Here is a 20,463-nt window from a genome sequence, read left to right on the forward strand (position 1 = left end):
CAAGGTATGGAGAAGCTTGTTTGTAGGACTTGGGTTCAAAAACGGCAGTCATGAGCACAATGTATTTGAGGTGGGGTGGAGAAAGTTTGGAGAGGGAGAAGTAATTTGATATGGGATATTGAGAGGAAGATGAGATTGAGCTGCAGAGATAGTCAGTAAGATGAGCTGGTGGGTTGATTTGTCTACCAGCTCTTGTGAGTTTATTGTGGAGCTGAGTGTGTGTGATATTAGAAGGAGGGGCTGGATGATCAGAAGCAGATGATGAAGGTGTCTGCATCTGATCAGAAAGATGAGAAGATGTGTTGAGAGGAATGGGGAATTCAGAGGGAGATAGATGGGCAAAGGGAAAAGTGTCTTCATGAAACACCACATGTCTTGTGATGATTTCTTGCATACAGTCAATCTCAAGGAGTTTGTATCCCTTATACCCTGATGGATACCCCAAAAAGACACACTTAGAGGCTCTTGGGGAGAATTTGTCTCTGTGACGATTTAAAGTGGAGGCATAGCATAGGCAGCCAAAAGCCTTAAGATGAGAGTAGGATGGAGGTTTCTGGAAAAGGACTTGGAAAGGGAAGGAGTTATTTGGTAAGACAGATGATGGGGTTCTATTTATGAGATAAGAGGCTGCAAGAATGCAGTCACCCCAAAAGGTATTAGGCAAGTGAGATTGAAACAACAAACTTCTACCCACATTTAACAGATGCTGATGCTTCCTTTCTACCCGAGCATTTTGTTGTGGGGTTTCAACACAAGAGTGTTGTGTCACTGTACCAAAAGAAGAGTATAGATGGGAAAGGTGGAATTCTGGTCCATTATCAGACCTTATAGCCTTTATCTTCCTCGAAAACTGAGTTAACACATCCTTAACATCAGATTTATATTGCATCAAAAATGTCCACACAAATCTGGACTTATTATCAACAATAGTGAGGAAATATGAGAATCCTTGTGCAGTACAAGGGGAAAAAGGCCCCATATATCACAATGCACAAGATCAAAGATGTCAGCAGATACAGATTCTGAAGCAGTAAAGGGTAAATGCTTCTGTTTAGCCAAAGGGCAGATTTCACAAAGGGAGAGTTTTATTTGTGAAAGAAAGAAAAGATGACATAGACTTGAGCTTATTAAAGGATAAATGGCTAAGTCTTCTATGCCAAAGATCAACAGAAACAACAGAATTGATACAAGGAAAAGAAGAAGAACCTGAGATAGGATTAGAATCAACATCATGGATGTATAGGTTCCCCATTCTTTTACCCTTCCCAATCACAGTCCCCGGAGAAGTTCCCTGAATAGTTATGGAATCATGAGTGAAAAGAACAACACATGATAGAGATGAGGCGAGGGAGGTGACAGAAATGAGGTTGAATGTGAAAGAGGAAACACAAAAGACAGAATGTAGAGTGATTGTGGAAGTAAGATGAATTGAGCCTATGTTTGTGACTGTGGTTGTGGCTCCATTTGGTAAATTGACAGAAGCATTATCAACAGGAGAGGAAGAATTAAAGAGATTAATGTCACAACATACATGATGAGTGGCACCAGTGTCAAGTAACCACAAAGAAGTAGAAGACGAAACTAAAGCAGCAAAAGGAGGGAAAAGAGTTGTACCAGTGAATGGAGTTTGAGTGGATGTAGATGGAAGGTTGATTTGTGCGGCTGAAGGAGATGTGGAGGAGACTGAAATGGCAGCAAGCTGAGACTGCAACAAAGATATTAATTGTTGACACTGATCCGATGAAGGCATAGTTGTTGAAGGAGGCACTGATAGTGTTTTATCAGTGTTATCAGTCACACAATCATCAACATAGTTTACTGATTTTGAGGGACTGAAATCCTTAGAAAAAAATCTTCCTCGGCCTCTGCCAAAACTCTGAGGAAAACCATGCAGAGAGAAGCATCTATCCACTGTATGATTTGTTCTTCCACAATGAGAACATTGCAGTTTGCCTCGACCAAAATTCATTGAGGCAGCATTAACATAAGGTTGCTCACTCGATGTAACAGTAGGAGATGGTAGATATCCTTCAATACTCTTTTGCCTCTCTTCTTGAACAACCATTGAGAAAACTTTGGAAAGAGAAGGCAATGGAACCATAGACAAAATGTTGGATCTGATCTGTGAGAATGATGAATTTAGACCTATAAGGAATTGCATTGTGCAATCATCCTCCTGATATTTGTGCCACTTTGAAGCACTATCACACCGACAAGTATTTCAAGTGCACCACGCAACCGGTTGTGAATGTTTAAATTCGTCCCAAACGATTCTGAGATTAGTGAAATAAGTATTCACATCCGAATTACCTTGTGTGAGAAGCATAAGCTGTTGTTTAAGCTGATAGGATCGAGCTGAGTCGATCTGAGAAAATCTATCACGCAGATCCAACCAAAGTTCATGAGCATCATCAATGTACATTATACTAGAGCAGATCTGAGGAGATACCGAATTACGAAGCTATGAAATGACCATACTGTTGCATCTGATCCAGTAAGGAGATAGAAGATCATCAATTGGAGGACGCGGTAGTGATCCATTGACAAACGAGAGTTTGTTCTTAGCAATCAAGGCAGTAACCACGGATCTGCTCCAATTGATGTAATTGGAACCGATCAATAACTGAGGAACCAATTGGAGGCTCGGATTATCACTAGCATGAAGATAGTATGGGCTAGTGTTGTCTTCAACCGGAACAATAGCTTCACCACCTCGATTTCCTCAGGGAGGACGATTCATCATGAGAGATTGAAGAAGAGAAATACAAATTGAAAGAGAGAAACGCAGCGGAAAAGTTCAAACTGATACCATGTAGGAACTGATACCAACGTAATACATGAACTATACCAAACACCACAACCAGATACACACAGATACACACAAAACTGAGAGAGAAAACGAAACAAAGGAATTTTATTTCTATATTGAAAATCAAGTTTTATAAGCTACTACAACCCACTTTTATACTCTAGCTAAGAAGGAACAAATGAAAGGCGCAAAAGCCAGCTCATTCCTAACTAACTACTCAACCGACTAACTAACTCAAAATATCTTCAACGGTTTCCAACGGTCGACTCCAACGGTCAACTTCTCTGAGCTTTACTCCTCTGGTTTAGCTCGTTCACTTCAACATAACTTGGAGAGAGAGAGAGATGCCGCATAAAAGAAGAATTTAAAATAGGTATGTTATGATTCATGTAGAGGAATGGGAGTCTAATATGCTCATTACTTTTATAAATATCAACTACAAAAACGCTGAGTGGTAACTGAATTCCATATCCAAACAAAAATTAAGAAAAATCATGAAAATAAATAAAAATGGGCCAAGGTAAATCAAGACCAAACACCAGACTTCTAGCCTCATACACAAACTCTGATCATGGAAATGAAGCAGGTCGAACCTATCGATAATCTCGGTGCTCGTTTGTCAAGGGCTCCTGCTCATTATACGTATGGCTCCTCTGAGAAAATCAGAGCTGAAACTACCTTGTACTAAGATAACATCAGCTATTCTTGTTTTGCACGGTCTGATGATGGGTCGACTTCAGTTGGTCCCAGCTGCTGCTTTATGCTAGCCTTTGCATCTGCTACGAATCTAGGATCCGGCTCGTGTTTCTCCAACGGGGGCTCTTTCATGGCCGAGATGATGTACAATACGATAACCACATTTACGGAGATCACTGCAAGGATTCCACTCCACAATGTCAGGGCTTCCTGGGACAAACTAGCTGAACCTGTTCCAATTACATGAGATAAGAGTGGCAGCAACTTTGTCTTTTACAAACATATAATTGCAAACCAACTTTTTGGCATTTAACAAAATTTGGTAAAATTTTGAACAACCTTTATAAACTATGTTTGTGGTAATGGAGTTTGATAAATGTGATTTTTCAGCCATATAATCTTGAGTGAAACCATAGAAGTGGTTGCAAATTGAAGTGTGTGTCACTCTAAGGAGATAGCCTCCACTCGTCTGACAAGGGGTTGTTCAATTTGAGCGATAAAATAGATTGATAATATACTAGTATTACTTTTAATTGAATACATGAGGATAAGACAACCAAACAAGCTCAAAATTAATCAATCCATCATCTTTGTGATGATAAGATAACCAAACAAGCTCAAATTTAATCCATCCATCATCTTTAAAAGGTAGATCAGCTTGGAATATTTTTATCTATCCATCATGTCACTCAAAGTGAACGCCTCAAAGAGTAATCAAGGAGATGCATCTACTACTGATCACCACCAGCAATCAGGCTATCTTATGTCAAATAGAAGGTATATTTAAAGAAGCTTGAAACTAAAAAGAAGCTACAAATTAAAAAAAGTGAAGAAAATGGATGAGATAAAGTTGTCAGGGCAAGATTACCAGGGAAGAAATTATGGTTGAACCCATATAAAACTGCAATAGGCACGGTCCACATAAATGCCGATGCAATTAAGAACTTGCTCATGACTTCCATTACAGCTCCCTCCAATCTGTAGACATGTTAGATCACAAGGTTTGAAATAAGTAGGACAGGTGCTTTTCAACGAGCAAGAAAGCTAAGAATTGTGCAAAGCTAGGAACATAATTAACATGTGTGACAAGGAATAATCCCAAAGCTTATCATGGAGTACATGATTAAGCCAAAAGTGGTAATTTACAACCTAAAAAAATTGATTGTGAGTGAAATCTTCTTACTTGGAAAAAGATAGCGCTAGTATTGCCTTTTTATGCGACAACCATGGATTTGAGTTGATCAAAGCAAAACAGCAAAGTCAAGATGATGCAATGAGCTTGTTATCATCAAGAGCATCATTTACTATAACTTCCTTCTTCTAGATATATTTGAGATCTTGCTACTCCAGATCTTCATCTGATGTAGAATATTCTAGTGAAGCTTCCAAATCTATGGAGATCGAAATAAAATCAAATATTATAATCATATGAAGGGAAGGGAGGTATTCAAAATCTCACTTTGAACTTCGACACAGTTCATAAGCTCAAATAACTTTCTCAGAGGCAAAAAAAACAAACAGGCAAAACACAATAAAAAGGCCCAAATCACCCAACATCTAACGCATCATAATTGAAAAAACAACAGACTATTAGTGCATCGGAGCTAACGAAACTTGCAATTGAGAACAAGAAGAGGCTCACTTCAACGGAACTCAATTCGGTGTAGCTCCTCATTCACTTCAAATATACTCCTTTATTCGTCAGCAAACTCCTTCAATCTGTTTAGAGGAATTAGTTGGATTTGGAGCAATTGATCGCTAATAATTGAATCGATACGAGGGCAGTGAATTCTCGAGGATTTTGAGAATGACAGAAGAAATGTTGGAAACCGGAGGCAAAACCCTGCTCCACTTACTCACAATAAAAGTACTTAAAATAAAATTTTTTCATCCAAAAAAAAATAGGACAATAGTGAATGACACCAATTTTAACGTGGAATTGGTAAAGTAAGAGATATTTCTTCATCCAAAAAAAGGACACATTGTGAATGACACAGATTTTAATGTGGAATTGGTAAAGTAAGAGATAAGTAGTGTTAGTGGATTGTAGGGTCGAGAGAGGGAAAAAAGTAAGAGAAAAATAGTGTTAGTGAAATGTGGAATCCATATTATTAATAAGAGAGAAGGAAAAGAAATTGTTGAAAATTTTCCTCTTTTAAATATGCTATATTTTTCATGAACATCTAAAAATGACAAATATGCTCTATTTTTCATAGACGAATAAAGTATTATAATAATAACCAATTTTGTGATAGTGGATTATTTTATTTTGTTGTGATTGTGGAGTAGGAGATTGGCTCGTGGCAAATCCAAATTCATCTCCTAATACATAGGAGTACACATAAAACATGTGAGTGATGATCCTTACCGGTTTGAAACTGGGTTTAACTTTAATTAGTGTTTAGCCTTTCGAAGCCTTCCAACTTCCAAATAATAAGAGCATTAGACCATCCATATCCGTGCTCTTGCCAATGAGTACGGATATAGGTCCGGATCCACTTTTTCTACATGCTCTTAGGCAAGAGCACAACACCCACATTCGTGCTCTTCCGCAAGGACGAGCCTAAGGGTCCCATCATTCTATTATTCAATTTAAATAAAAACATTTCCACAAAATTAAAATACATTAAAAATACCCGGAATAATATCACAAAATACATTAAAAAATAAAAATTACATAATTAAATCCTAAAAAATAAAAATTACATAATTAAAATCATAAAAAATAAATACTACATAATTAAACTCCTAATCGATAAAAAATACATAATTCAACTCCTAAAATCAAAAAAACCACTACTTGTGGCCGAATTTCGCCCAAATTTATTTGATTAGGTCTTCTTGTAGCTCAACGTGGGTTCGGGTATCGCGCATTGTGTGCCTTATTTCGATCCTCTCACCCACCGTCGTATGCACACCTCGGCGTGGGGGAGACCTCGCGCTTGAGCTTCCGGCTTTATCCTCCTCGTAAAAGCTAGCCGCCCTCGGTCCTTCGTCGGCTATAATCATGTTGTGTAAGATAATACACGTGTACATGATGTCGGCGATATTTTTCACGTACCACAGCCGAGACGGGGCCTTCACAATGTTGAATCGGGCTTGAAGGACCCCAAAGGCTCTTTTGACGTCTTTCCGCGCGGACTCTTGACGCTGCGCAAAAAAGAACCCGTCTCGGGTCTTGCGGGTTGCTGAGCGTCTTCACTAAAGTCGACCACCTTGGGTAGATAGCATCGGCGAAATAGTAACCCATGTGGTATACATTTCCGTTGACGGTGAAGTCGATCACCGGTGCTACACCATTCAACACATCATTGAAGTGGGGTGAAGAATAGAGCACGTTCAAATCGTTGTTGGATCCGGTAACACCAAAATATGCATGCCAAATCCATAGGCGGTAGTCGGCGACCGCTTCAAGGATAAGTGTTGGGCCGCCGCCTTTGTGGCCGTTTAAGTGTTGCCCCATCCAAGTAGTCGGGCAATTCTTCCACTTCCAATGCATGCAGTCAATGCTGCCAAGCATACCGGAAAAGCCATGGACTGTTTCGTAAAGACGAAGCAACCGTTTGCTATCATCGGTGGTGGGTGCCCGAAGGAATTCATCACCGAAAGCTGAACGAACGCCCTCGCAAAAATTTTTAAGACAAAGGATTCCAGTGGACTCACCGACATGCAAATACTCGTTGAAGAGGTCGGCCGTTTGCCCAGTAGCGAGTTGTCGGATGGCACACGTACACTTCTGCAACGCCGACAGACTTTGCCGACTGGTTGCATCTGGACCTGTTTGGAAGTATTCAACACGGGCGGACAATATGTTCACAATACGTATAAACAAGCGCTTTGACATGCGAAAGCGGAGGCTAAAGTAATCTTCCGGAAACCGCAGCTGGTCGGAAAAATAGTCGGCAACGAGCCTTTCGTGGGCTCCCTCCCGGTCACGATGAATGTAGCGGCGAGTTGATCTAGTTGGTTGAAGAGGAGGGGCGGGGGTATTCGCTGCGGCATATGCTTCATAAGCGGCACGATGTTGTTCGTAGTATTCTTGTTCTTCGCGCTCCGCTTCCGCAATGAGATGGGTGAAATCCATTTGGGGTTTTGAGTGAGAGATGAAGGTGTAGATAAGTTGTATGAAAAATATGAATGAGAGATGATTTGATGTGAAAAATGGATGATGAATGTTTGTATTTATAGATGATTTTGGGGGGGGGGGAATTCAAAAAAAATACAGAAAAACGGACAAAAAAACGGCCATTTTTTTGGGATTGTGAAAAAATATATATTTTTTTGGTATTATTTTCGATTTAAAAAAAATTCCAACGGGTATGCCGTTGGCCAATCAGAATGCGCTACGTCGCCTGCTCGCTGGCACGGACGTGCTCGATGCATCGAGCAGCGCCGTGCCAGCGGCGCGAGCGCAGCGGCGGACTGCGTCTCCGTGCCGCTGGCACGAATGAACGAACGCGTCCCTGCTCGCCGACGTGGATGCTCTTAAAACATTTTTCTTCAATTATGCGTACTACGTTTTGTTTTACTTACTCTCACCCTCCATCCCCAAAAATAAAAACCTTTGAAATAATATACAAATTTTAATTAAAAAAATAGTAAATAAGAGAAAATAAATATTTCAAAATAGAAAGTTTCTATTTTAAAAGGCATATACTTAAAAGAGAAGAATTTCTATTTCTAAAACCGAGATATTAAAATTCCAATTTCAAATGCCAAATACTCCACATACACCTCTTATATTTTTTAATTTTATAATACATAAACTGATGAATTTTCAAAAAGTAATTTGTGACAAGAAGGAAAATAAAAATAATTCAATTATATACTCCCAACTTCGAACCCATCTTAACATATTTTTTCTAATTTAAATTGAATTATGCAATTTTCTGTAACAATTTCACATGTAGACAGATTGAATGGTTTGTCCACGTTTTATTCTTCAGTTGCATTAAATTCACAACCAACAAGAGATGATAACTCATCTGAATATGCAACATCTCAGAAAATCTCAAACATCATTCACCAAAAAAACTAGGAACAGCTGAAAATCGTATCTGAAACTAGTGAGGGGGTTTTGGTTTAACCACTAACAAAAACTACACCAACACTTGAAGAAGCACCATCCCAAAGTAAAACAATGTATTCGTAGGTGGAGGCAACGTAAAGATGATGTTAATCGTACTTGTCGCATGGGGCTTGCTGATGCATCAAAGATTATGAAGCTCGTTCCATAGGAAATCTATCCGGGGAAATTAAAGCACGTTCAGAGCCTTGCTGCTTTGGTAGGAGATGGACAGAATCAAGAGTTTAAGGTGAAGTTCCAGGGAATAGCTCGGAGATTTTATTGAACACGTCCATAACCTAAGAGAGAAGATGAAGATTCAAGCATTAGCAAAAACTGAACATGGAATAATAGTTTGATTGAACTGATTATGTTATGCCTTTAGCTTTTACCTCTTTGTCATTTTGGTACTTCGCGATACTTAGAGGGTTCTGAGAGCACTGCAAGAATGAGGAAAATCCAAAATAGAAGCTGACACGCATAGCAATGCAACATAACACAAGAGAGTATGACCAGAGGGGGAGCGCTTAAGTAGATGGGATGAGAATTGAAGAAATTGCTTACATCTAAGATGGCTGCTTGGACTCTTGGATTTTGAAATGCCATAGCAACATCCGGATTAGCCATAATTTTGGATATTACTTCATCAGGAGTGAGGCCTATTTGATCTGTATTAAGTAAACAGAAGGTGTAAATATTTGCAACATATCTCCTGATCGACATTAGATATCAACAAATTAAAATGGGCAATACGCACCAAACTGTTGTTTGATCTCAGGGCTGCTGAGATCAAAGTTCTTCAACGTATCCATCATGCGACTGTCCCATTCAGGATTTCCCCCCATATTATTTCTGAAAACATAATGTAGAATAATACATTACTATTATATAAGATCCTGTATCATCCAGTATAGGCAACCACATCAACAGTTCAACCAAACAAACCAGTAACTAATTCATTTTCTAAATGCTCTGAAGTTGTACACAGTACATACACAAACTTACTTAGCAGAATGGAGCGTAACTAACATACTTAAATGTTTTGAGTCCATGGAAGAAGCATCTAATATCTTCCAAAATTGTAAACCAATGGACATAAAGATGTACTTACAACATATCTTGAAGTTGTTGACGGTACACTGGATTTTGTAGCATCCCTGTAGCATTACATGGATAAGGTAATTAGAAATTTTCATTGAAGAGTTTAGGATATAATTCATAATTATATTTATTAAAGCTTAAGGATGTCACTCATTTTACCCTCCTTTTCTTAATTAAGATTCTGCTCCAAAAAGAAAGTTTTAAAATGAAAAAATCTGGAATTCTCATAATTTAGTCCTCAGCAGAGTGAGAAAATGCCGCTGCTGTATTACAAACAAAATCATGCTGAAAGTTTTCAGCTTTGCATTGAACTAGTCAAGAATAAATCAATAAGTTTCTAAGGTTCCCAGTTCCCTTTTCTTTCCTTCTATTGTTATTAAATTTCAATTAAGCCACTGGAATAGCAAATGAGAAAAAAACTTGCTTTGCAAAACCTTCAAACAGAATGGATATGAAACATTATAAGTTCACCACAAATTAAAAACTAGACAACAAAAATCAAAGCTCCCATAAAATTTGAAATGGATGGAGAGTCAAATTTACATTTAAAGGTGGTAGGATTCCTCATCTCCTCTGGCAAGTAACTGCAAATAATAGCAAACCAATAATAAGTCCCAATAGGCACAAGATAAAAATAGTTTGACCATCTATATGGGACAACTTTTTTTTTAACCTCTAACAGGTCTCAGCTCTCATCTCGTATGCATGAAAATTAATAACAATGTAAAACCATTCAAAGTAAGGGTATAGGATATCTCACGGGAAAACCATTTTCTGAACTGTTGGATCTTCCATCATTTTCTCCAATGCCTCCACTGACAAGAGGGGGTTACCTGTTTATTTAGGGATGAATAATTTAATTGATTTCTAATTTGTGAAAGAAATTTAAAGGAAGCAAGAAATAATCTAGAAACTGTAAACATGGTCTCTTCTCAAGCTTCATCTTTTATGGATAAGAAGCAATAAATTTTTTTTATAATATGTTACATGTAAAATCTTAAAAATATTTTTCAGTTTAACAACTCCAAGTAGGTTTAGATAGTTCAGAAAGTAGTTACAAACACTAAAACTACACAGGAATGCAGTCCGAACTTACTAGTGGAGGGACCCTCTGATGCCCCTGTTCCTTGGTTTGAAGCCGTGCCATTTTGGGAAACCTGTTGGAAGATGCTCAAATGATTAAATTGACCAAAATGTGATATCATCAAAACAAATTACAAGTCCAGACAAAGTGACTGAGGGTCCAACTTACTTGCTCGGATGACTGTGAGTAATTATTGGGTGGATCTGTCAGCACCGATTCCTTGTAGTCTTCAAAAGCATTTTTCTGCACTGTCTCCTCTGGGGAGACATCTACGAATGCTGAAAATGGAGCATATATACTCAGATCCGATGAATATTGACAGAAGAACATAAGGACAAAGGATATGTGGAAACGGAAATAAAAGGAAGTCACTAAGATTAATAGTTATTGGATGATCAATTAAGAATAAATTATCAGTGAAATATTTATAAAGGATTATATATACCGTATTTCTTTGGTGCATCCTGCACTTCTACTTTATTGTTAACAGATGTTGGCAGAGGATCCTCCACTTTTGTTGCAGGTATATCAGTTATAGATTGAGAAGCTGCAGGAGCTCCACTCTTGAAGGAAGGAGCTCCACTTTTGAAGGAATCTGATGCCGAGCTCTTTGATTGTGGTTGTGGTGGTGGAAACGGGAAGGGTGAGCCAGGTGCAAAGGCAGTGTTTCCAAATGGGTTATTTTGAGTATTCATCTGTTGTGTGAAGGTCTTAAAAGCTTGTTCCATTGCATATTTCTGCAGCAATGTGATTTTTCTGAAAAAGTCAGACTAGGAAAGGGGTGGGAGTGGCGATTTATGATTGACCATTTTTCCACACTAATGACACTATACTAATACACATGTCCCAATGTAAGATTCGTGGATAAAATAAAAAGTAAACTAATGGACCTCAATCACTTGATCCATTGAATGTAGATCAGGAAAAAAGAGGAACAAATAAAAAGGGAAGATGACAAGTAAAAGAAGCATGAATATAGATGTATTTTCTAATGTAATTTCAGCTGATGCTACAAAAATCAGAGATCACACTAATGGACTATAACTAACAAAATGAACTAACTAAGAGAATGAACGAGAACAATAGGGCAGCAAAGGCGTGACCCACCTTTACTCTTCCAGCCACCTGTAACGTAATGAATGTAGGTCAATAAAATGTTGAAGAACATAATTAAGTTGGAAGAAGAGTAATGAAACTTCTGTGACAAAGCAAAGCTTACCCATGTGAAAAGTGCTGAGAGACCAACACCAACACCAATCCAGAAGAGAGGCGAGCCCCTATTTTGAGAGATCAAGAAGTTGGGCAATGAGTACGCAAGGTTGAGAGAGTGCATGCTAACAAAATCATACTCTCTATGTGGAATACATAAAATTATAAGATCATAGCTGTGAACAAGGTGGTAAGAATAACATCGATGGATTATTACACTTGAGAAGAACTAGGTGGAACTGAAATCTGTGGATTTGCACCAACAGACGATGTTTCTTGGCCACTAGAAGCAATGCTAGCAAAACAATCCCTTGCAACTTTCTCCGCCACTGAAATGGTCGAATTAACAGTAAAAACAAAACAACATCAGATTTAAATTATTAAATGCAGTAACAAGCAAAGGAAGCAACACACAAAGCTTCTCAAGAGGTTATTCTATACATTGTTACAGAGGCGGAGAGGCCAATAACAAAACAAGCACTGATGGATGCAAACTAACTCGCTAAGGAAGAGAAGGTACTATACATTACATTGTTATACTGTTCAATGATTTAACAGTGAGTTTAGAAACAAACTCATGAATTCACAGTGATATATTTGCAATTAATTCACCATTAATTTCTAGCTTCCCATAACTGCCTACAACACAAAATAACATTTTTTTTTCTTTAGCCAATCATCAACTCCTCTCAAATTAGGGATTGGATACAGATATAACACGAACATCATGCTTTCCGAAATAGTAATTACATATTAATCCGAGAAACATATAAACTAAACAAAATTGTATTCATTTACCCATAGTTTTGGTGGCTTTCCTCGCCTCGAGCAGAGAAACAACCGAGACAGAATGAGCAGGATTGCTCTTCCTGCAACTTGTCACCGTTTTTCTGAGTAAATTTGGAAGACCTACAAATTGCTTGCTGGAAAGTGGAATTAATGAGTTCCTCGGATTTGGGGAGACTCCTAACACTATTTTGGGTGAGGAAACCATTCCCAAATTCTCCATTTTTACCAGTAAAATCCAGCTACTAGCAGCTCAGTTTATCGAAATAGTAGTTGAGAAAGAGAGAGCGCAAAGGCTTTACGCGTGAACGCAAGTCGGGGGAAGCGTTAACGATATGCGTGTTTGATTCGGATCTTTCAAGCGGGCTGACACCCGACCCGATTTATAAGACGGTGGGTGTGGGTCTTATTTCCCTAAGTCCCAAACAATTAGTAACGGAAGAATATGCACTTTAAATTCGGTAGTAAAATTAATAAAATAAGAGAGATGTAGAGAGAAAAAGTAATTAAAATATTGATATTGGAGAATGGGTTCATCTCATTAAAAAAAGAGTTTCAAAATTGAAAAGTGTCTGTTTTCGTGGAATGAACTGAAAAGAAAATAGTAAATTGCATAAGTATTATACTCAATTCCATTAAAAAACTGAAAAATATAAGGGAAATAAATCAATAATCCAACATTATAAATACAAAGCTACTATACTAATTAATGGAGACGTTTTTCCTCCCATAGATTATGGATTGAGTCATCGTGAAAGAGGGTTGAATAGTAGTACTACAATTATAGTGATCAAACTAAACCAACATTCAAATTGCTGAAATAAAGAATAGCTCACTGCAAAGATAACAAATCAGCTTGCTATAGAGTTCAAAATCTAAGCAAAATTTCTGTATAAATTGATTTGTCAATCTTCATGTTTTTCTACATCTCATTTCCAATGGTTATATATATATATATATATATATTATATATACTCTAAAAATTCTAGCAGATCAAAATGACAACAAAAATCAACATATTCCAACTAGAACAGCTGCTGCTACAAAGCTTTTGCATCTCTCCCATTCATCTTGCTCACTTGTTCACACAGTCTGCAAGGCAGCGTGTCGAGGCTAGCTGCACGAGTCTTTCCGTAGTTACCGAAAACGCCACATCTCCTCCACGAGTGATACTCAGCATAAGCAACGGGATCATTAGCTAAGGACTTTACGTAGGAAGCCAGCTGCTCGATGGAACTGAACTGTGTCCCGTCTATTATGGAATGAGGAGGTATGAAGTCCCAGATGTTTGGGGCACCAAAGTATATGGGAACCGCCCCAGAATCGAGAGCATAGAATAGTTTCTCCGTCACATAGCTCTCTGTCATGGTGTTCTCGATTGCAAGGACAAACTTGTAGTGGGACATGGCACAATGTAGATGATCCCACCATTTGGGTTTCTCGTTGGGATCCTTCACACACTCGGGGTAGAAGGAGAGTGCCTGGTCGAGGCCTCCAACGTTGTTCAGGCACTTCCCAAAAGAGTGGGTGGGTAACAGGCTGAGTATCCTTTTGGCAAGCTGATTCCTTTGAGGTAAGCAGCGAGACGAAGACCAATAGACAAGTGTGTCCTTGAGAATCAAGAATCCCAATTAGATTGAGATAACGCAAACTCAAGATTAAGCAAAAGTGCGAAAGGTACAAGCGACATGTGAAGAAAATGGAATGGAATGTGTGAAACACTTACATTGTTCTTATCAGAAGATAATTGATAATTTCGATTGTTATGAAAAACTGCCCCAGCATAAGTTGACTGGACGTTATCTCTAGCATGATAACTAATAAATATATCCTCATTGCCTGACCTCTTCCTACCGGCTTCAAGATCCATATACACCCGAAGTGGATCCCCATCCCGTCTCTGTCAAATGTAATGAAAATACTAAATATGATGGAGTTAAATGTGGGAACCTGCTGGTTTCGAGTACAAGAATATTGAACTTTGCAATTTGTCAGCCCGATATGCTAATGTCTTGCCAAGTTTCTTATCCTTTTGCTCACACAAGCCTAAATTCTAATCCTAATATCGACAGTGCTGTAGGGAAGCATCTCGATCATCTCTAATCCAGTTTTTCTATAGAATGATTCAGACCATCCTTAAAGTAATATCCTCAACATATGCCCTTGTTCACTACTGATTAGACAAAACCAATAGCACCAGTGGTAATATCAACAACAGACATCAAACTGCAGTCCCTAAATAAGATAAAAACCAATATTACTAATTCATCAAGAACTTTCCCGGTCCTCACACTACTTTGATATAATCGCCATAAATCTCCGCAGTCCAGAACTCCATCACACGCAAGAGTAATCCTAAGTAATCCTACACAAATTAGTATCTTCGAATGTAGGCCATCAAATTTCACTAACTTAATGCTTACAAATGCCGTAGTCGATCTGATTTAGGATCAAGTAGCATAGAGTGATTCTAAATGGATTCAATCTTCAATGTAGGCCATCATATTTCACTAATTGATTTGATATAATCGCAATAAACCTCCGCAGTCCAGAACTCCATCACACGCAAGAGTAATCCTATGTAATCCTACACAAATTAGTATCTTCGATGTAGGCCATCAAATTTCACTAACTTAATGCTTACAAATGCCGTAGTCGATCTGATTTAGGATCAAGTAGATTAGAGTGATTCTAAATGGATTCAATCTTCAATGTAGGCCATCATATTTCACTAATTGCTAGGATCAAGATTCAAGAACCACACACTAGACACTACAGGGGTGTTTACTTTGAGTGATATGATGAATTAAATACTTCGAGGATAGGATGGTCAAACGAGTCCAAAATTAACCAAACCATCAAAGTAAATGGTGGATTAACTATAATTATTTTTGTGTATCCTCCCTAGCTAAATACTACTACCAGCGACTACAATCTCAAACCAGGATACCAAAAAAGCAAGTATTGCTAATACTAGAGTTGCAGATTGCTTTCACAGAATCAGAAACACCAAAGCAAACCACATAACAAAGATCACAAAAAACTTTAACCCAAATCACTGATATTCACATATCATCCTCAAAATAACCAATTAATAGGGGGATTTTACCAGAATTGGGGGAGTTGTTGTTTCAAACAAAAGGGCATCAGGCATATCAGCAAGAAGAGAAGATTTGGTCCATAAACAGCTCAACCCGCATCTACAGCTATACAAATTATCCATATTGTCAGGAACCCAAGTCCACCCTTTGACCAGAACCCTGACATGCTTCATCTGCAGCTCACCACACTCGATTCCCCCCTCCGCATTCTGCAAGGACGACATCTTTGACCCATTCACCAGTAAATCTCGGTGTGTTTCCCTAAATTGGGCGCAGCCCACCTCGGAATCCCATTTCTTGAACGCTCCGAACAAATCTCTGAAGGGCTCCGGCGAATCGGATTTCGAAAGAGAGTAGAAGATCGAATCTTTAGGTGATGGGACTGCGGAATCGGCAGCTGGGAATTCGAGAAATCCAGTGGAGAAGAGGATGATCACCGCAGCGGTTAACATCAGTGTCACAGCGAAGGTGTTTATGGTTTTCAATTGCATAATGGATGTGAGGAGATTTTCAAGAAATGCAACAAATTTCTCCTATATCTATATCTCTCTAGTTAAGAGAGATGAGAATATTGTTCCATCCTGGGTTTAGGCGGTTGAAATTCTGAGATTTGGGGATTAGTTTAAGGGCTTACTTGATTGCCCTGATATGATCAGATAAGGCCTCCTATATAGGGCTTATCTAGTGTTTGATTGCCCTGACAATGTTGCACAAGGACCCGGGATACAACCACCAACCCGGTCCTCATTACGATACCAAGCCAGGTTTGGCGTGTACGCGTATCGGGGGATTCAGCTCCGATAAGCTTCATGCGTCGTTCCCGATTGTTTTAAATTCCTTTGATTGTCTGAAAGACCCCTCATTGGGTCAGATTAATCAAATTTTGGGGAATATCGTATAGGCGAACATATTTTAACCGGCAGCGATTTGTAGTAATTCGCGGCTGATTCGCCGATTGTAGGTATGAAGTTATGTATTCGTATCAATTTATTCATGAATTGCATAATTTCCTTTCAATTGTTACCTTGGCTGATGTTTTTTGCTATTTTAAAGTAGTAGCGGAGTCCTTTTTTGTAGCCCACAGACACTGCTATTAGGATCGGATCTGAATGGATAACGGAGAGGATTTCCGTGAGGTAAGTCAGTTCAGCAAGTGCCCATAAGTTTACGCTTTACAGATCTGAATTTCTATATCTCGGTGTATGTTGGGTATCTGCCGGTTACGTTGCTGTGTCTGGGCATATATGACGTTGTTGTGTTTGGGCATATATTAAATTTGAATTCTCTCAATTGCTTGAACAAAATGTTGTCTTAATTTTTGCTGTGTGAGGTACATAGAGTCAAATTGTTATATTCGAATTGAAGTTAGCCTTTTCTGTAATGGAATGCTTGTGAAGGTTTCATGGCCACAGAATGACATGACGGCCGTGTTGATTTTGCTTGAAGAGGTTATACGGAACTATCAAATTAACTTGCTGCTCATCTATTTTATGATCTCATTGCTCCGCCCTCAAAACCGCAAGCGTAAACGTTGGGATCGTCTAGGTCAGTCAGCGGTTCTAGATTCTATTCCGGCTCATGTATGTCAGCTGGATAGACTAGTGCGGGTAACAGATAGGGCCTGTGTGGACAATTTACGAATGGATAGGAACACCTTTGGGCGTCTATGTCGCATTCTCCGGGACCGGGTAGGCTTAATTGATCAAAACCTAGTCAGTGTGGAGGAACAAGTAGCCATGTTCATTTGTGTGCTAGCACATCACAAGAAATCTCGCATAGTTGGGCATAATTTCATGCGCTCTTCTCAGACCGTGTCAAAATACATACATATTGTACTCCGTGGAATTCTCACACTGCATAGTATTTTTTTGGTGAAGCCCACACCAATAGGTGAAGCTTGCGCTGACCGTAGGTGGAAATGGTTCAAGGTACAGATGGATTGCACTGCTTTAAGGTGACTTTAGTCCTAAATCAGGTCAAATGTCATTTTCTTCCCTAAGACCATCCACAATAGTAATAGCCCAGCAATAGCCCAGCCATAGTCTAGCCACTGCCACATCATCAGCACTAAAAATTCTCCTGCCACATCATCAAAACAAGCAAATAGCCCAGCAATAGCCCAGTTATAGCCTAGCCACATAATATCCACATCACTATTAACAAATATATACAAAATGAAATAATTAACAATCACACAATATACGAAATTTAATTTACGAGACATATACGGGAAAAATTTAATAATAATATTAAAATTTTAAAAAGTACAATAATTTAAAAAAATACATTAATTTAAAAACAAGTGGTGCGAATGAAAATGACGAGCAAAGCGCGTATATATAGTGTTTCGGAAAAAAAAAATTTAAATTTCGCGCTAGGCGGTGCGCTGGGCGATCCGGGCGCTGCAATAGCGCCGAGCGGACCGCCCAGCGAACCGCCCAGTGCCACGCGACCGCCCAGCGCTGCGCGGTTTCTCTCTCCATTCGCCCGCTGGGCGACTGCAATAGACCGCCCAGCGAACCGCCCAGTGCCGGCGCTCGGCTGGGCGGCATTGTGGATGGTTTAACCAATTTAGGTTTTAGCATAGAACTTACACCATTTTCAAGGATACACTAAAATCTAAAATAAGATAGGTAACTACCTCTAATAATACTTTAAAATCAATCTCATTTTTTATTTTTAGGAAAAAATACATATATTTAGGTTTACACTAAACTCAAACTCAAAAGTTTTTCAAATTTTACGAGTAAAAAAGATATAATGTAGAGAATAATCTTTTTAAGTTTGAGTTTAGTGTAAATGGTTGGAGTAAAATCATATTTGATGTGACATTTACACTAAAATGAGTTTGAGGTTAGTGTAAATGGTTGGAGATGCTCTTAATAAGGGTTTAAATAACTATTCACTTTGTTACTCTACCATTTCTTTTTAACACAGAATTTAAGAATAGTAGGTCAAATAAATGGTGAAAAAAGTGAAAGAGAATAAAATAAGAAATAATAAAATTAATTTTTTATTAAAAATAGAAACGACTCAATTAACTTGAAATTTTTTTAAAAAAATGACTCTATTAATATGGAATGAAGGGAGTAGAAAATAAGCCAACGTTTTTGCAAAATCATAGTACTACTAAGTTTTTTTTTTCCCAAATAGTTGAATGCTTAAATGTTCTTTTGACTTATTAATTAATGTAAAAAATCACCAGTTTAATAAGCAAATGACTTTTAAAAAAATACTACAAAAAATATACAAAATCCCTTTTATAGACCAAAATGGTAGCTATCGTCATTGGCATAAGTTTAGTTTAAAGGTATCATAATTAAATTATTAAATATACGTAAATCCCTATAAATTACTTATTAAAATTTCATGAAGCACCTAAAAGACTAATGGTATAGTATCGGATAGTATGTACAATAATAACATCCAAATCATTACATATTTGCATTATCCTCTTATCTTTCCTTGACATGGGCTTTGCAAGATTTATGCAGAATGTATATATGACCAATCCAAATTGTGGGTTTTTTTCAATTATTGTTGCTTCATGACTTAATTTTCCACAATGAATGATTTTGGAAGGACGTAGAGCGTGGGCTTGTATTGATGGTGCATGGACACTTGGACAGTTGGATTGGCCGTTGCGCATGCATGCATGTATATCGAGCTATCGAGATTAATTCAACTTTAATTAGACATATAGAGGATTGGATATTGTGCAAAGAGCAAACTAGGTAGTGGTAGTATATTTTTCGTTATATTTTGCCCCTAGTGAGATTTTAATCAAGATTTCAACAAGTGAGGAGATGTTGATCTGCATCATTGTAATTCTCGACCTGCAATCGAATGGCTGAAAATGGATATTCATGGTCATGGGATTCTTCATTCTTGGTTCTAAACTTATTTCATCGTGTTTTGTGGAGTTTGATTTAGTGGATACATTTACTTTTTTTAATATTGCGAATGACGAGCGCCATTTGGGAAATAGGATAACATAAAATTGAGCTTCTATATGTTATTCTTATCCAATTCGAAATAATATTTATTGAAATTGTCAAATAAAATAAAAAAGATTATTTTTTTTTGTAATTACCAGGGGTATCCACCGACGGCCTAGTGAGCTGGCCCAAGGATTTAAAGTCGGGCCCGGTGACTATTCACCGCGCTGATTTGTAGGCACCTCAAAGGGTGGGACAGCTGGCCCAAGGATTTAAAGCTGCTCTCTGATTTGAAGGCATCTCAAAGGGTGGGACGACTGGCCCAATGATTTGAAGCTGCTCCATACCCAAAGGCAGGGATCGATCCCCTGACCTTTGAGGTGGGACGACTGGTCCAATGATTTAAAGCTGCTCTGGCCCAAGGATTTAAAGCTGCTCCCTGATTTGTAGGCACCTCAAAGGGTGGGACAACTGACCCAATGATTTAAAGTTGCTCCATATTTAAAGCTGCTCCATACCCAAAGACAGGGATCGATCCCCTGACCATTATCCCCTGACTATTTGGTTAAGGATGAACGAGTCTCATGCCACTCGACCACACTCCTTGGGTTAAAAAAATGATTATTTTAGTAAATACAATCAATCTGTATTATTGGATTTTGCACATTTTGTAA

At 38.3% G+C, this 20,463-nt stretch overlaps 2 protein-coding genes and 1 long non-coding RNA gene across 3 annotated transcripts; all 3 read right to left on the minus strand.

Annotated features, from left to right (window-relative positions):
- Nucleotides 1-2,894: 2,894 nt before the first annotated feature.
- On the minus strand, nt 2,895-5,345 carry LOC121756577. The gene is made up of 4 exons (XR_006040966.1): nt 5,148-5,345; nt 4,689-4,896; nt 4,374-4,483; nt 2,895-3,735 (listed from the first exon to the last, which is right to left on the minus strand). It is a non-coding gene; the product is annotated as an uncharacterized LOC121756577 (long non-coding RNA).
- Nucleotides 5,346-8,479: 3,134 nt separating this feature from the next.
- Nucleotides 8,480-13,100, minus strand: LOC121755801 (protein TIC 40, chloroplastic-like). Its single transcript, XM_042151201.1, has 14 exons — nt 12,763-13,100; nt 12,182-12,293; nt 11,975-12,032; nt 11,863-11,880; nt 11,201-11,492; nt 10,924-11,033; nt 10,768-10,828; nt 10,432-10,504; nt 10,215-10,255; nt 9,682-9,727; nt 9,328-9,422; nt 9,135-9,238; nt 8,963-9,010; nt 8,480-8,869 (listed from the first exon to the last, which is right to left on the minus strand). The coding sequence occupies exons 1-14, from the start codon at nt 12,971-12,973 to the stop codon at nt 8,816-8,818; spliced, it is 1,323 nt and encodes a 440-aa protein (XP_042007135.1). The 5' UTR covers nt 12,974-13,100; the 3' UTR covers nt 8,480-8,815.
- Nucleotides 13,101-13,539: 439 nt separating this feature from the next.
- On the minus strand, nt 13,540-16,503 carry LOC121753977 (alpha-(1,4)-fucosyltransferase-like). The gene is made up of 3 exons (XM_042149289.1): nt 15,860-16,503; nt 14,477-14,650; nt 13,540-14,360 (listed from the first exon to the last, which is right to left on the minus strand). The coding sequence occupies exons 1-3, from the start codon at nt 16,340-16,342 to the stop codon at nt 13,791-13,793; spliced, it is 1,227 nt and encodes a 408-aa protein (XP_042005223.1). The 5' UTR covers nt 16,343-16,503; the 3' UTR covers nt 13,540-13,790.
- Between the last annotated feature and the right edge of the window lie 3,960 nt (nt 16,504-20,463).

Source organism: Salvia splendens, chromosome 11, assembly GCF_004379255.2.
Source record: "Salvia splendens isolate huo1 chromosome 11, SspV2, whole genome shotgun sequence".
In the NCBI taxonomy this organism is placed as follows: Eukaryota; Viridiplantae; Streptophyta; class Magnoliopsida; order Lamiales; family Lamiaceae; genus Salvia; species Salvia splendens.

Bases quoted from the DNA above. Each gene is read 5' to 3' on its own strand.
- LOC121755801 (XM_042151201.1), bottom strand. From the start codon at position 12,973: ATGGAGAATTTGGGAATGGTTTCCTCACCCAAAATAGTGTTAGGAGTC. The intron at 10,829-10,923 runs GTAAGTTGGACC...ATCTTCCAACAG, and splicing joins ACTCACAGTCATCCGAGCAA to GTTTCCCAAAATGGCACGGC. The intron at 9,728-10,214 runs GTAAATTTGACT...GTAATGCTACAG, and splicing joins GAATCCTACCACCTTTAAAT to GGATGCTACAAAATCCAGTG.
- LOC121753977 (XM_042149289.1), bottom strand. From the start codon at position 16,342: ATGCAATTGAAAACCATAAACACCTTCGCTGTGACACTGATGTTAACC. The intron at 14,651-15,859 runs GTAAAATCCCCC...TACATTTGACAG, and splicing joins CAACAACTCCCCCAATTCTG to AGACGGGATGGGGATCCACT. The intron at 14,361-14,476 runs GTAAGTGTTTCA...TTGATTCTCAAG, and splicing joins TATCTTCTGATAAGAACAAT to GACACACTTGTCTATTGGTC.